The sequence below is a fragment of the Zingiber officinale genome, chromosome 3A (genome assembly GCF_018446385.1).
Source record: "Zingiber officinale cultivar Zhangliang chromosome 3A, Zo_v1.1, whole genome shotgun sequence".
NCBI lineage: Eukaryota > Viridiplantae > Streptophyta > Magnoliopsida > Zingiberales > Zingiberaceae > Zingiber > Zingiber officinale.
In genome coordinates, this window is record NC_055990.1 from 158,046,856 (window position 1) to 158,062,692 (window position 15,837).

General features: G+C 36.2%; 2 protein-coding genes across 8 annotated transcripts; one reads left to right on the forward strand and one right to left on the reverse strand.

Annotated features, from left to right (window-relative positions):
- Window positions 1–6,571: 6,571 nt before the first annotated feature.
- On the forward strand, window positions 6,572–8,087 carry LOC122053006 (basic leucine zipper 23-like). 6 transcript variants are annotated; one of them, XM_042614817.1, is made up of 4 exons: window positions 6,572–6,672; window positions 6,772–6,828; window positions 6,920–7,766; window positions 7,853–8,087. In XM_042614817.1, exon 3 carries the CDS (start codon window positions 7,114–7,116, stop codon window positions 7,741–7,743), a length of 630 nt encoding a protein of 209 aa, XP_042470751.1. In that variant the 5' UTR covers window positions 6,572–6,672; window positions 6,772–6,828; window positions 6,920–7,113; the 3' UTR covers window positions 7,744–7,766; window positions 7,853–8,087. The 6 variants fall into 6 exon arrangements, with proteins under 6 accessions (XP_042470751.1, XP_042470755.1, XP_042470753.1 ...); XM_042614821.1 differs by having other exon boundaries at window positions 6,589–6,672; window positions 7,069–7,766; XM_042614819.1 differs by having other exon boundaries at window positions 6,603–6,700.
- Window positions 7,984–14,071, reverse strand: LOC122053004 (protein ABA AND ROS SENSITIVE 1-like). Of its 2 annotated transcripts, XR_006132140.1 has the most exons (9): window positions 13,735–14,071; window positions 12,811–12,910; window positions 12,507–12,657; window positions 11,374–11,932; window positions 8,995–9,070; window positions 8,834–8,880; window positions 8,448–8,743; window positions 8,234–8,326; window positions 7,984–8,164 (listed from the first exon to the last, which is right to left on the reverse strand). XR_006132140.1 is itself a non-coding variant. In XM_042614807.1 (7 exons), the coding sequence occupies exons 1-7, from the start codon at window positions 13,815–13,817 to the stop codon at window positions 8,557–8,559; spliced, it is 1,203 nt and encodes a 400-aa protein (XP_042470741.1). In that variant the 5' UTR covers window positions 13,818–14,071; the 3' UTR covers window positions 8,412–8,556. The 2 variants fall into 2 exon arrangements, 1 of the variants encoding a protein (XP_042470741.1); XM_042614807.1 differs by lacking the exons at window positions 7,984–8,164; window positions 8,234–8,326 and having other exon boundaries at window positions 8,412–8,743.
- Between the last annotated feature and the right edge of the window lie 1,766 nt (window positions 14,072–15,837).

The following is a 15,837-nucleotide window of genomic DNA, read 5'->3' on the forward strand; positions in this document are numbered from 1 at the left end:
TTCAAGTCTGATATGGTAAGTGAGGTATGCCTCTTACCCCCTGATGAACTTTACTTTGGTATCAAAGCTATGACTAAATCCATGTATAAATTAGAAAATAAAAATGCCAAATTAGAAAATGAAATTTTAGAAACAAAGAGAATTTTGGCAAAATCAGGTCTTATAGAGGATTTTGAAAAACTAAAAATTGAAAATGAAAAACTAAAAGAAGAAATAGAAAGATTGAAAAAATCTAATGGTTCAAATCTTTCTACTTTTAGATATTATAGAGGTTTAAATTGGTATTATAGATTTCATCAAAGTCAAATTAGAAATATATCTAAAATCTATATACCTAGGAAATACTTGGTTAATCCTGTAGGTAGGAACCTCTATTGGGTTCCAAAAACCTATTTAATCTAAAATTAAAATTAGACTTAGCATTTTCAGCAAGGAAATTAAACAACTAATTTCTTTATGAGGCTTTGTCTAAGGAAGTGGTTGTTGCTCCAATAACCAAGAAGGCCTAGTGCCTCGCCATGACCTGGAAGTCAAGTATCGAAATGAAAAGTTTAATTAACTAACTAAAAAAGCATTAATTCAAATTACTTAATGCTTTAAAAGAGTTATTCAATTTGTGTTAGAAAATATTTTTAATTTAATTTAGAAATTTTTTTTTTCTTAGAAATTTTTATGAAAATTGACTTAGATTTTTTTATATAAAAGTTAACTTAGAGTTTTTTTTTTATAATATTACCTTATCATTTTTTTTAAAAAAAAAATTTGACTTAATTTTTTTTCGAAAGAAAAATTCTGAAGAGTGTCTTTAAATTAAATTTTACTTAGACATTATTAAATATTTTACACTTAAAGTTTTTGTTTGAATTTACCTTAGACTTATTTATAATCCCAATTTTTATGTGATCAAAGGGGGAGAAGTATCTTAAGTCTAGGGGGAGGTACTATAATTTTTCAATTGAAAAATATTTGGACTTATTGGAATATAAATTATTTTTATTGCATATGGTTACCCTAACTTAACTTGGGTTGCTCACATCAAAGAGGGGGAGATTGTTGGAACCCCAAGGTGTTTTGATGTGATCAAACAAGCTAAGTTAAGTCCTGCGTTTGTTTAACCCTTGTGTCTAAGTGTGCAGGAGCTTAGGAACACAGGAAGTCGAGCGGAAGACGTGGCTAGCGAGAAGGACGGCACGGGAGAGAGTCGACGGGCTCGGTGCGTCCGAGGGACGAGGTGTCCGCGGAAGAGTACACCGGTGGACGAGAAGAGCGTGCGCGACGCTCGAGGGACGAGAAACTGGGAAGGAAGGCTACTCGAGGAGAAGATCGGAACATGGGTTCGGGTGAGCCCTATTCCGGAAGGCCGAGATCTCCCAAACTAGCGAAGCCGGAGCGAACAGACCCGGACCAAGATGAGCCGAACTGAGACGAGCTGAACCAGAGCAGAGAGCCTGGACCAGAGTCAACTTTGTTGACTTGACAGGTCCGGGCGCCCGGATCAATTCCGGGCGCCCGGGGGTTCATATTTGACCAGATCGAAGCTGATCGCGAGCTGGCCGTTGGGGGATAAAATTTATCCCCCCGGGGGCGCTCGGAACCCCTTCCAGGCGCCCGGACCAGTACTATAAATAAAGTACTGATCCGTACATTCAAGATAACTCACTTATAATCAATTCCTTCTATGCTTTCAATTCTGTTCTTTTCATTTGTGCTGTCAACGTTGTAAAGAGGCTACTCCGCCCAGAGGAGAATCAGATAGTGCGCTTACATTCCTTAGATTAGCAATCCCCTGATTGCAAACCAAGTAAAACTCTGGTGTCTGCTTTTCTTTACTTAGTCTCTTTTATTTATTTATTACAAATGTTCATTATATAGTTGAAATCCGAGAAAGGTTCGAGTTTTATTTTGTAGGGAAATTCACCCCTCCCCTCTTGCCGGCCTCCAAAGGGACCAACACATCATTCTCGCTAGTTGCGTCTTCCACTTGATTTCTTGTGTTCCTAAGCTCCTGCACACTTAGACACAAGAATTAAATCTAGCAAGACTTACCTTAATCCGGTTGACCACATCAAAACTAACCCAGGGTACTTACAATCTCCTCTTTTTTGATGTGTATCAACCCAAGTTAAGTTAGGGTTAAACCAACATAAAATCATTTGAGTAATTAAATGAAAATTGCAATTATGTAAGTACAAGGATAAATTTGTAATTATCCTACTTCCCCTTAATTCTATCTCTCCTTCTTTGATCACATCAAAAAATTGAAAAAAATATTAAAAAAATCGTTAGAAAAAAATATTAAAAAGTTTTCTAGGGGATAATGAACAGAATTAATAGTAATCTAACATTTTTCAAACATTATTTTTAAAAATATTCTAATTTTACTAATTAATTCTCTATTTTTGATAAAAAAATAATTTTTTAGAAATTATTTTCTATTTCAAAAAATCCTGAAAATTTTTTGTCAAAGTCAAACAGAAGAATCAGTTAAATCAATAAAAAAAAGTTTATGAAAAAATAATTTTTATTTTAACATAAATCAATCGTTTCATAATAGAACCCTATTTTTAGAAAAAAATATTAAAAATAGATTTTGATTTATAAAAATCTTGCTAATTTTCCTAAATATGTAAAACTGAATAAATATCTGCACAAAAATTAAATTTTTTAAAATTTAGTTTTTGAGAAATTTTAATATTAAAAATTAATTTTTTTGATAACTAATTCACAGAAAATTCATTATTAATCAAAAAATTCTGAAAAAAATAATTAATCTAACAGATGATATGCTGTTCTATCATTATAAAAATTTTGAATACAAAATTCTAAAGAGAATTTTGATATTTTTCTTAGTAAAGTAATTTATAACCTAGTAAATCAATTAAATGGAGGATTTAATCTAGACATGATTTTGGAACCTAATATAACCTACTAGATTTATCAGGAACTTTGGTGGAATGTAATTTATAGGAAATTTTTTAATTTGTTTCCTATGGTTCCTGATATACCAATTGAGTCCGTCATAATTACTAAAATTTGACTTTCACAAAACATTTTATTTTAAGCATGCATATTCATTTTTTAAAGATTCTATTTGTTCTTTCAATTTTTTGTTTTCAAATTTCAATTTATCAAACTCATTTAGTCAGCATGCATTTGCTAAGGTTAATTTTAACTTTATATGTTCTTTTTCTAATTTACACATATTTCTATGAAGTATTTTAATAAATTCATATGATTGTTCATGAGGTAGTAAATGTACCTCACTTACCTCGTGATATGATGCTTCTTCATTGTTGCTTCTGTCCGTTGACACTCCCTCTTCGTCGATGCTCATTTTTTAGATACTTTTTTTTGTAACTCTGATGGTTTGTCATTAGTGTTAGTTCGGCATATGCAAATTCATCCCACGTAGCTTTTAAATTTCTATGTTGCGTTCTTTTTGGCCATTTTTCTTTTTCTTTCTCCTTCTTTAGTTTAAGCAATCATCCTTGATATGCCCTTCTTCCTGGCAGTTATAGCATTGAATCTTCCTTTTGCTTCGATGGTATTTCTTTGCCTACGACTTGTGAAATTTGTTAGATTTAAGAAATTTACTAAAGTTTCTTACCATGAGGGATGCTTCGTCTTCGTCAATAAAAGCTTCAGAGTCTAGTTTATCCATTTTTGCCTTTAGGGCAATGTTCTGATTCGGCTCCTTTCTTAGTTCTGCACATCTAGATTTGTGAAGTTCTAAAGTATAGAATAAACTTTCTAATGAACTTACCTCTAGATCCTTAGAGATATAATAGGAGTCGATTATTGATGTCCACTCAGGTGTTCTTGGGAAAGCATTTAGTACATACTTTAGTGAATCTTAGTTTGTTACCATTGCTCCGAGATTTGTGAGTTCGATAATCAACTCCTTCAGTTTGGCTTGCAGTTGAATGACCAACTCTCCTTCTTTCATCCAAAGGTTCATCAGTTGATTCCAGAGCAGGTCCCATTTCACAAGTTTGGCTTCGGAAGTCCCTTTGTGCAGCTCTAGGAATTTCTCCCAGAGTTTTTTTGCTGATTCGTAGGTGCTAATTCTGTTGACTTCCTGTGACAGTAGGGCACTTAGGAGGTGGAATTCTACTAGTCCGTTTGTTACGAAGTCAACTTGTTCCTTCTTGGTCCACAGATATTCTTATTTTTCTTTTCCTTGTTGATCTTTAGGAGATACAAAACTGTATTTGATTATTAACAAAATTTCAAAATCGATTTTGAAGAAGACCTTCATTCGTTTTTTTTTCACAGCGTGAACTCCCCCTCAAACTTTGGTGGGTAGATGCTTGGTCAGGTCATGCTTCAGTCAATGGTTAGTCCTTTTGAGCTGGTTTGGCTGATACCAATTGTTGGTGCACGTGAAGCCGACAAGATGAGGGTGAATTTCTTGAAAAAGAAAGATAAACTCTCTCAATTTTTGGACTTGATTAGTTATACACAATTAATTAAATAAAATAAAAATGTATGAAATCAACAACTTTAAAGAGAATAGCAAGAAGACTAGATTTACATGGTTACAACCTAGGTGGTTGTTAATCAAATCATTAAAAAGTTCCACTAGAAATCTCCTTTGTTGAAGGCGGAGTCATATCTTACAGACATTGACAGCCGAAGAAAAATGCTATGAAGTGATTACAGAAGTTGTAGTTCAGCTGTTGGTGAATTTCTAGCTCTAGTGGGCTTTTTATAGCCTCCTGGAAAATGCTACCATTGCTTAAAGGTGCCTCCAAAGAGGTCCAGGGCGCCTCTAAGAGGATAAAGTTTTATCCTCTTCGTAACGATAGCCTAACGACTATTGGAGGTGCCTTAATGGCTTGAGGGCGCCTCCCAGAAAGGCACGAGAGCGCCTTTAAAGGCTTGAGGGCGCCTTTGCTGCCAAACCTGGGCAAGGAACCTGGACTGGTCCTTTCGCTTGAGTGATTTCAGTCATCCAGAATTGGGCTCATCCGAACTCATCTTCTGGTCTTTTTTCTCGAGTAATCTTCTACTTCGGCTTCTCATCCCTCGGAAACGTTGTGCTCTTACTTACTGTCCGCCAACGTACTCTTTCACAGCACCTCATCCCTCTGACACACCGAGCTCGTTGACTCACTTCCCGTGTAATCCTTCTCGCTAGCTGCTTCTTTCGCTTGACTTCTTGTGTTCCTAAGCTCTTGCATACTTAGACACAAGGATTAAACTCAACAGGACATAACCCTGTTGACCACATCAAAACTAACTCTAGGTACTTACATCATCAGTAGAAAAAAAATTTTCTAAACTAAAATTGATAAAATCGTACTTATGTTGAACTATGTCTCAAGAAAGATTAAACGACTTAGAAATTTTATGCATTAAAAATAAGGGGTTAGAAAAACTTAATTTTGAAGACATTATTTATGATTTTACTTCACAATATCTTAAAAGATCTAAACTTTTTAATGATTATTTAATACAACTTTTTGGAGATGTTTGAGAAATATAACAAAGTATTAATTAGTCATCAATTCGTAACAAAATGTATAATACTAACATGTTTTTAATTAATAAATAAATCTATTAATCATATATAATATATTTATTGTCTTAAAAAAATTTATTGAAAATAATCATTTCACCATTTTTTTACTTTTAAAAATATCTTTCAAATAGATAAATATTAGTAAAAAAAACTTTTAATAGAAAGTAATCCATAAAGAGCAATCAATTTGAACCATAAATATTTTTTCACCTTAATTTTTTGGGAAAAAAAAAAAAAACAATTTATTAATATTAACAAAAAGATATATTTAATTCATTTCAACATTTATTTAAGAAAGATAGATACTTTCCTCATTTTCCATATTCATTCTCTGCTCTATATAAACTCATGTAACCCCCTCTTAACCTTCTCAGGAAAACATCAAAGAAGGTTTCATGGCTAACAAGGCTTTTCTTGCATGCTTCTTGCTCATGTTCTTAGTCGCCACCACTCCAAGTGAGTCATACTCTCTTAGTCCTGATTTGTTGTAAATAAACACAAACATGGTAATATTTGATATTCATTAGTAATATTTGATTTTGTTGTTGAAGGTATTGTGATCTGCGAGGCTGATGACGCCGGTGGTGACCAAGTTTCAGCAAGTTGCCAAGAGGATTCAGATTGCAGGGCCCGTTGTGCAGCATGGTGCAGAGCCCCTTGTATCGGCGGGCGGTGTCTTTGTATCTGCTAACTGTAGTTTATATGACCATCTGAAGTCTTAAAATAAAGTCTGTTTGATATATATATATATATATCGAAAGCAACAATGTGACAACAGAGTGTGTCTGTCTCTGAATGATATGGTTTTAGGACCCTGTGTCTTTCTCTAAAGATATTGTGGCGCTAAACAAATGTTGTGAAGAAGAAAAAGCTTTAACTGGAGCAAAAGTGAGTTGTGTTGATGTTGGAACATCGCATCTGACCTCTGATCATATTTTTCTTAACATATCTTTTCTTCGTAGTTTTCTCATTTTCCACAAATATACGACAACTGTTGACTTTTTTTTGTCAAAAAAAAGAGACCAGCCGTATAATCTAAGTTAGATTTTGTTTTTAATCCTCTTGTTTATAAAATAGATTATCAATTGAGAAAAGGAAGGTCGACGACGACGATGATGGTAGAGAGAAGAGAGAGCTGAAAAGGAAAGGTGGGAAGGGAATCAGTGCGACGTAACGGTTTGTGTTTTCTGCGCACATCCAATCGAAACCTCAAACGATGACTTTCGTTCTCGCCCTCTCTTTCTCAGATTCTGCTCCTCAAAGGAGCCGAGCAGACGAGAGGAGAAAGGTCGAGGGGTTTCCAGGTCTCTTTACTTGATATCACCCTCCAGTTTTGATTGCTGTTTTTATCGACAAGGTTTCGTTTTGATGCTTCTCGCCGCTTCCTCGATCTAGTTTTAGTTCGATCGAGCGTCAAAGCTACAATCTTGCGTCCCTTGCTGCTGGGTTTGGGTCTTCCACGCAACTAGGGTTCTAAAAGTAACCTCTTTCCGCTGTTCTTTGAACTTTCTTGCCGTTTCCAATTGGTGCTTTTTCTTGGGTAGGAGAAAGGGCTCGTTGATCGAGGAATTGGATTCCGCGGTACAGGCATGGATGATGGAGAAGTGGATCTTTCGAACCACTATCTGTTGACAAATCCGGAGATGGCTCAGGGCTTCGATGAGTTCCTGAAGAACTCCAGAACATGCACCCACACCCACACCTGCAACCCCCCTGGCCGCGCGGCCGCCGCCCACACTCACACCTGCTACCACACACACACGCAGGTGTTCGCCGCCGGCGAGGAAGAGGATATTGGGGAAGACGAGATCAAGAAGTCGCGGAAACCGCTAGGGAACAGAGAAGCCGTGCGGAAGTACCGCGAGAAGAAGAAAGCCCACGCCGCCTTCCTGGAGGAGGAGGTCAAGAAGCTGCAAGTGCTGAACCAGCAGCTTCTCAGTAGGCTTCAGGGGCAGGCGGCGCTCGAGGCGGAGGTGGTCAGGCTGAGAAGCCTCCTGGTGGATCTCAGAGGAAAGATTGATGCTGAATTGGGCGGCTTCCCAATTCAGAAGCAGTGCAACCCTCCTGGTTTGCAGTGCGACAGCAATGGCCACTGCAATGTCGGAAACCCAGAGATGACCGATTGGGAAACGAGTTGTGTGCCCTCAACTAAGCGCATCACCATGAACTCCATGGATGCTCTTGGGAGCTTAGTTTCATCTGCTTCCCAAACAGGGTGAAATGCAAATGCCAAGAGGCAAAGGTCAGAATTTTGTATGTAAATGCATTTCTTGAGTCATATTATAGACTCCCTAGTGATTCATATCCAAGAATAATGTTTGATTGCAGCAAAAGTCGTACGTTGATCCTGGATCGTCCCACACGGCTCTGTTGAGAAGTAAATTAGAAAACTATAGTTGGTCAGCATGTGGGAGAATGTTATTCAAGATTTTTATCGAAATTCGACCATGCCCCAGCAATACTACCAAGAATAATGTTTGATTGATGTCACAGAAGATATAACCTGTGAAATTTTGAGTATGTAGACAATAAAGATACATATACTTTTTTTTTTACTCCTTTAGCTGCTTGTATTTTTTCTGTCACAATCTTGGGCAGTGCTGTATTGTTCTATCTGTTTCATCTGCATCCTCCTGGCATCTGGAAATCATAAATTTGAATCGTCAAATTATATACGAGTACAAAATGGACAAATACTAATGAACGTACCGTTTATTTTACTCCGATTGTGGACTTGCAACTTGAGCTTACTTCTATTTGCAATGGATTATGTGACCTATTACACTAGCTTCATACATTTGGCTGTAATTTTTCTAGCAGTTATAAGTTTTGAATAAAATACAGAAGCTAGAAATCAAACCAAATAAGAAGTATCAGGCATAGCAAGAGTTCAAAAACGGAGAGGACTTTTTACTTCGGTTACCTCAAGGTTGTGCAGAGAAGAATCAAGCATACAGCACAATCATTTTGGGTTCTATACGACCAAAGTTTAAGCATCTAACTGAGAACACAAATTCCAACTAGATGGTAGTTTATAAATGTTGTGCCCTCCAATTCACTGCAAAGTTGTCATCTTCGTCATCATCACCCTCATCGCTGGATGACTCATCGCTCGACTGCTTCCCCATGAAGGCTGGGCGTTGTTTTGCTTTTGCGAGGCGTTCAGTCCTCACCTCCACAAGTTTCTTCTTAATCTCATCCACTCTCTCCTTGTATGCCCTGTGATAATTCAGAAAAACAAAGAAAGGTAACTTCCAAAATCTTCACTGTACGGTGAATATAATCCAAAAGTTCAAGCAAATATCTAACTTTTGCTCCAGTGAACGAAATCCCTCCATCTCCTCGGCAGCATCAATCTGCAAAAGATTCATGTATGCATTTTAGCCTCTAATATAATTAAATCAATCATTTCTTTAAAGGAAAAATTGTTTTCTGGTTAAAACTGTTTTGGTGTGAGGAAGATAACTAACCTCCTCTTCTTCCAGCCGATCATCCACTACCTGCAAATTAACTTGGATTTCCTTCTCAAATTCTTTGTATGCATCACTGCAATGCATCAACCAAAATTGCATTGTCAAGCTCATGCAACTTTTTGTTCTCAAAATGAAGGCAATTAGATGCGCGTGAGGATTCTGACAACCAAGCCGGTATTTACAGAATAACTACACTCTAGTTTTGATAGTAAAAGATCATCTGTGTACACCCAGCAATAATTCTTATAGCATATTTATGAAGATAAACTGGAAAGAAAATTAAAGTGGAATGAAAATTTCTATTCCTAGTGTAGACAAAATTACCAACTAATGCCATAACAGGGATTGATCCATGTGTCATATATGCAACCAGTAAGAAAGTAACACGTGGCTCAGCCAAGGGGATCAATCTATGTCCATCAAAAGGACATAGGCTATTTCAGTTGGACACCATAGGCATGTGGAACTTTTACATTGGTTAGATCTCTAATACCTAAAAAGGGGGCCAAGGGTCCCATATAAAGGAACTTTTGAAAGCAAGACAAATCTCTGGGCAATTTCTAGTTAACTTATCACTATTGCCACCTCAGCATATTCTTGCTGCCTATATAATTCTAAGCCAACTTGGCATAATTAACCCATATTGTTCCACCATGCCCCCATTTGAGCCTTAACTGAACTTCCTAAAAACCTTTCAACCTTTAAGACACCCAAATCATCCCAAACCCATTCACCTCGGGAAAGCTGCTTGCACCATAACTAACCTCAATCTATTCCAACTGAACTCCTTGCAGTTCAGCCATACCAAGCCTACACCATATGCAAACTTGGACAAGCTCATTCTGACTCAGTCCCTAGCCAACTTCCCCGACCTAAGTCTGAGCTAGACCAAATGTCTAGCAGACTTCCATCATATGTAATGATTTTGCCTATAATAATTACCAATGTAGAATTGAAAAAATCTTGATAAATAGTTGCGAGGACAGTTATCTCAGAGAACAAAGATTATTTAGATGAAACTGTGTCAAAAAGGAGAAAAGATCAACCAATACTTATCACAGAGAGAAGAGATTATTTAGATGCAACTGTGTCAAAAAAGAGAGAAGATCAACCCAGTACATGGGGTTTGGAGCAATGCAGATTGCAAGATCTAGGAGACTGGCCATACAAAGCTAAGGTTACTTTTACAGCTTCAAATGCTATCACACAGTTTAGAATCAATCCTATTACAAATCCACAATATCAAAACTCACATATAGCATTACAAATAAACTTATGGAAACACATTATTATATAACAAATATCAAGATATGCTTTCTACCTAATGCTTCCATAAGGTAAATGTGTGCCCAGAGTAAAATACTAAAATTCTGTTGTCTTGAACAATAAAATTCTCTTCCAATCCAAAACACAAATAACAGTACGAAAAACAAAATCTTATGAATGATACAGGTGAATCTGTTCATCGCCAACATTGGAGGGGATACTTTTAAGGACAACTCAAATGTATGATTGACATCATCCCTAATGGCTTAACAGTCCCCCTCTGGCGACACCACATGTACCAATAAAGGGAACAGAAGCAAGGCTCTGAACAATGACCATTGATTAAAATTGGAGGATCTCAGTGTAATAGTATAAAATAAATTAACAATGCTTTATTCAAACCTTTCCAAGTGAACCAGATGAAGGCCATTAAAAATAAAAGACACGCTTGCTTTTTAATAATTCTGAAACTATTTATAGATTTCTTTCTTTCAATCCATCATGGTCATCTCCCTTCCATAGTTCCAGAACCCTCCCTCACGTTGCCAGTCAATTAGATGAGATCTAGCTGCCTATGCCTTTAAATAATCTTGTCAATCTCACTCCAGTACCCCCAATTGTTCCTTGTATTAGATTCATAGCTAAGCTCTAGTCAATGACAAAATAACAGGAAACCAACTAACATTATACTTCTCTTTTCCATGCTTCTCAGTCACATGTAAGATAACATGTTCTCCTTTCCCTGTATTGTTTTCTCTATTAAATTTAACAAATTATTCTCTATACCATGGCATATCTTGGTACAGTACTAAAAATGTCCTAAGAGGGGATGTACAATAGTTGATAGCAGCTAAGAGTTGATTCTTGGAACTGGTGCAATCAATACTTGTTGAACAGAAAACTACTGCTAACTGGTTCCTAGAATCAACAAAAGAAAAGTGCAAATCTCACCAAAAAGGTGCAACAGAGATGTACACTTTTGGTGACAATCCAACATGTCAAACTTTCTGAAATTCAGGACAATCCCCTAATTGGATTGAAAGGGGCAGTGAAGCAGTTAAGGAATGAATATTATATAATGCTGGCAGAAATGTTAGAGAAGAGGTTTACTTTATATCGACTTTAACAGGCTCAATCCCACGTGCACGGAGATCAGCATCCTTATTGTCAAAAAATCCTTCTGGTAATGCTCCTTTAGTTTGTTTGGCATCAGACCCATCAATCTTTTTTGATGCTCGACTGATATGGTTGAAGCTAGCTGAAATTGTATTAACCTGGTCGAGTGCTAAACCATCCTGATTTTCTACCTCTCGATTCAACTGTTTGGGGGTCTGATCATCAACTGTTCTTGTGTCATCAAAAAAGTTCGGGGGAAGAGCCCTAGTAACTTGTTCTGCATCTGTATCAAAAAAGTTAGGTGGAAGAGCCCCATTTTCTAGTTCTGCATCTGTGCCATCCACTATTTTGGATGGCTGAGCAAATTTGGTAAACTCTTTCTTCTCTTCGTTAGATTCCAAAACCTTGTGGCTTTTCTTTTTTGTAGAATGTGGTACATCAAAGGCCCGATTGATAGAAGGTGATGAATCTTTCTTCACATCTTGAATATATGAGGAACCAGAACCAACTAGTACCGGTGTGTCAATAGGCTTGGCCTTCCCTCCACCAGAATCTAGACATGATAATCAATGACTTAATAGAATCAATAGTTAAACTAAGCACTAGGTAAAAATTAAGAGAAACTAAATAGTACAGATTTGCTAGTTTCAACCACAAAGAAATAACATTAAAATAAGAGAACAGAGACTTAAAACAAAGTTAAAAGAATACACTCACAAAATCATCAATCCCTTTAAGCAGATTCCCAAGCATAAAGGTTTAGCTATAAGAACAACAATTATAATTTAATGAACAAGAAGTATACAGTTTGCATTATACGAGTACACCACTAGCTCAAGAAACAGAAATTACATCCATTACACCCTTACCAATTGCTGGAGCAGCAACTTGGTAACTAGCAGAACCCACTAAATACACTTTTCAGCATTTCGAGAAAATATCTTCCAAATTCATTAGGAATCAAACAATTTCAATAAACAAGAGGTCAAACTAAGCAACACAAAAGGTCAAATTTAGTTATCAATCATGACAATTGCCTCATCAATTTAATTGTTTCCTCACATTCAACTGCCCAATGTAAACAAAACAGCAATAATTAAGAAATTAGAGAGAAATTGTTATTTCACCAATCTTTTGTCTCTTTGAGTTTTGATCATCGAAGAAGCCAGCAGGCAATGTGGAAGACAATTTACTATTTTGTTGTTCTTTTGATACTTCAGTCCTTGGAACATTCTCCCGAGACAATCCAGTAGCAGAAGCTTTTAGATTCTCAATAGCCTGCTTGAGAAAGTGAAAGGGTACTTATAACCAACCATCAGGTCCATCACAGGTTTTCCTTGTGGACATCACATACGATTTGAATTAAAAATCTAACACCAAAAGGAAAATGGTTACTTATCCAAGAATAATTGAAGTGATACAGGACCTCACCTCATGATGCTTCCTAGAAATTTGGTGTGCAGGCCATTGTGATTCTGACTTTAGAACAACATTGCAAACTCTGCAAACTGGCTGATCATTCTCATTATACCTATACGAAAGAACAACCAATAACACATTGGATTAACATACATCTGCATAGAAATTCCCGTTGATGCCTTGACAGAGATCTTTTTTAGGTGACACATATGGAAGTAAGCCCCCATTTTGATAAAGATGGATTCATGGATATCAAACTAAAGATTTTGACAACATCTTCAAAGACCGTTACCACCATGGCTAGATGCCTTCATGCCTTGACAGAAATCAATTATGAACCTTTGCATCTACTACTTTTTAATATATAGTATGGATATCATGTGTTCCTATATTACAGTCATTGAAAAACACTTACACAGTCATATTTGTAAGGCTCAGAAATGGAGGATTATGCACGACAAAGCTAAAACCTAAGCACGTATCTAAGCTATGTGAAAAACAGAAGTTGAAGACATAGATTAAGTGTATCATGCAACTTAATCAATTTTTTTCTAATTATATAACAAGTAAGAATTTCAGAAATGCATAGTTTTTTCTTTCGGTATGGAGATGGGGGAAACGACTGATGACCAATGCGGCATTCAGAAGAAAACGTAGAGGTCCTAAAGTTCCCTCTGGGTATTTAGCAGTAGCAGTTCGCCAGAAGTAATTATTGCTCCAAAATAGAGATTACAGACGATCTAAAATAGGAGGCTTTAAGGATGTTTCAGCAATGTATAAAAGTAAAAAACTATACATGCAATCCAAATGATTAACAGCATACCTGCAACAACAACAACAAAAATCAAATACACATTGAAATTTAAACACCAATACGCCTCAAAGCCCCGAAGAGAAGTAGCTAAAAAGGCAGTAATTATACCGCAAATCCTTTACCTGACAAGTGGAGAATCGATGCGCTTCTCTCGTTTCTGCGCCTCTCTCACCTTCGAGCGAACCAACGCCCTCCTCTGATCCATTAGACAACAAATTCTTTCACCAGTCCAGCTTTTCCCAATTTCTTCTAGGTACCGTAAAACAACGCCTGTTATCTAATCAAAACTCTTAAGGAAACTGATCCGAAATAGGAGCTTCCGTAACCCTAATTTCGATGACGAGACAAGGACGAGGTGGGCGAGGCGGGGGTCTGTGGGGCTAATCGGACGGGCAGGGGTCGTTCGGGCAAGGGACTCTACCACTACCAGAGGATCCGCTCTCTGAAGGTTATACGCTCGTTTGTAGAAAAGGTAGCCACAGAGATATCAAAATATAAATATATATAATTCCATCATTAATAATCCGTCAACAATAAATAATAATAAAATTAGGACGATAAATTAATCAAACGTTAACCAACGAATTTAGTATTCTATTAGTACGAATTTATTTATATTCATTCGTATATTTATTTAACCAACGATCGGAGAGAATAAAAAAAATATTTTATTTATAAAGAAACTAAGTTGACAACACCATATCTACACGTCGCTCACACACAAAGCGTCGCCTATCATAAATAATGTTCTTGAACAATATTCGTGAACAATATTTATATATTCATTAATAAAACTCATGTCAACATGTTAAATAAATAAATAAAATAAAATAAAAAAATTTAAATTATCAAACTTAATAATCAATCAAACAAATAAAAATTTCAAACAATCAAGTCAAACTTAAATTAAAAGAGTAATAACATCCAAACGAACTAAATTCAAACCAAGCTTCAATCAAGCTTGAATTAAAACTCGTTAATATCTAAACGAATCAAGTTCAAGTCAAGTTTCAAACACGATCAAACTCATAAAAAATAAATCAAGTCAAGCTTGAACAATCAATTCAAAAACTAAAACTAGATTCATTAACTCGTCTCAATTTGATTACATTATCAAATAAATTTGAACACTTCAAAACTCAACTCGTTTACCACCCTAATGGAAGTAAAACAATAACAAAAAAAAATACAAAGACAATTTTAAAAACTATTAAAAGTTATTTTATCAAAATTTTTCCGTTACTTGGGCCTGTCCTTTCCTTTTTATCCTTCTGGATTCTCCTCCCATATGAATCAGACCTAGAGCCTGTTTATAATTCTTAAAAGTATAGAGGAGACTTCAACTTTAAGTAGTTTTTCCCTTGTTTACATGATAAAAAGTCAAGAGAGATAAAGTGAAATTGTTCTGTAGAGTGATTTTTGGTCACAATGAGGCACCAAGAAGTGTGAGGAATCGACATTAGAAATTGAGCATGCATAATGACAGGCATGCTTGAACTTAGAGTTCTCCAAAAGGAAACAAACGCTAACAGATTCAAGGGCAAAGATTGAATCAAATCAAACCCAACATACAAAAGCGGGATTACATCTGTAGCCGAAATAATCCAAACCAAAGGATCACACATTTCTTATTGATTCAAAAGACAACAATCATGCACATTAACCTAGTGTCTTTGAGCATAATCAGCAAATATGGATAGACAAAGTTGAAAGAGATGAATTTACAATTGCGGGGCACTGAATGCAGAGTTTTATGCATATGCTTTAGATCCAATTTCACTGCATTGCATATCACATCAAACAGCACAATCAAACCAAGGTTCCTAATTACTTGGAGGCAACTATAATGGTCTTATATCCTCATTGAACTTCATGTAAGACTGTATCATCATAATAGATCTTTATATTTCCCAGGTAGATTTCAAGTGTACCATGTAGCACTGTTGCAGAAAGGCAGCCCCATATTTAGCCATTTATCCTGACCTTAAGGGCAATGAAATGTTAACAGAAGAAATGTCGGCGTAAAGTACAGGTCAAAAGATACATGTTGGCTGGCTCTAACCTTTTTTGCAGTAAGTTAAAAGCACGAGCAAACTATCACATCCTACGAAACACAGACCCTCTTAACTAGCATCCTAGCCTTGAGCAGTTGGATTCAAAAAGTGGCCTATGTTTTTTTCCCCTTATTTTTGCTTAAATTTTTGCTGATTGGCCAACCTGAAGAG

What these genes read in the sequence shown, in the direction of transcription:
- LOC122053004 (XM_042614807.1), bottom strand. Translation starts at nt 13,817, where the DNA reads ATGGATCAGAGGAGGGCGTTGGTTCGCTCGAAGGTGAGAGAGGCGCAG. An exon ending in ATCGATTCTCCACTTGTCAG is followed by an intron (nt 12,911 to 13,734) that starts GTAAAGGATTTG and finishes TCTTTCGTATAG; the next exon opens with GTATAATGAGAATGATCAGC. An exon ending in CTCAAAGAGACAAAAGATTG is followed by an intron (nt 11,933 to 12,506) that starts GTGAAATAACAA and finishes TATCATGTCTAG; the next exon opens with ATTCTGGTGGAGGGAAGGCC.
- LOC122053006 (XM_042614817.1), top strand. Translation starts at nt 7,114, where the DNA reads ATGGATGATGGAGAAGTGGATCTTTCGAACCACTATCTGTTGACAAAT.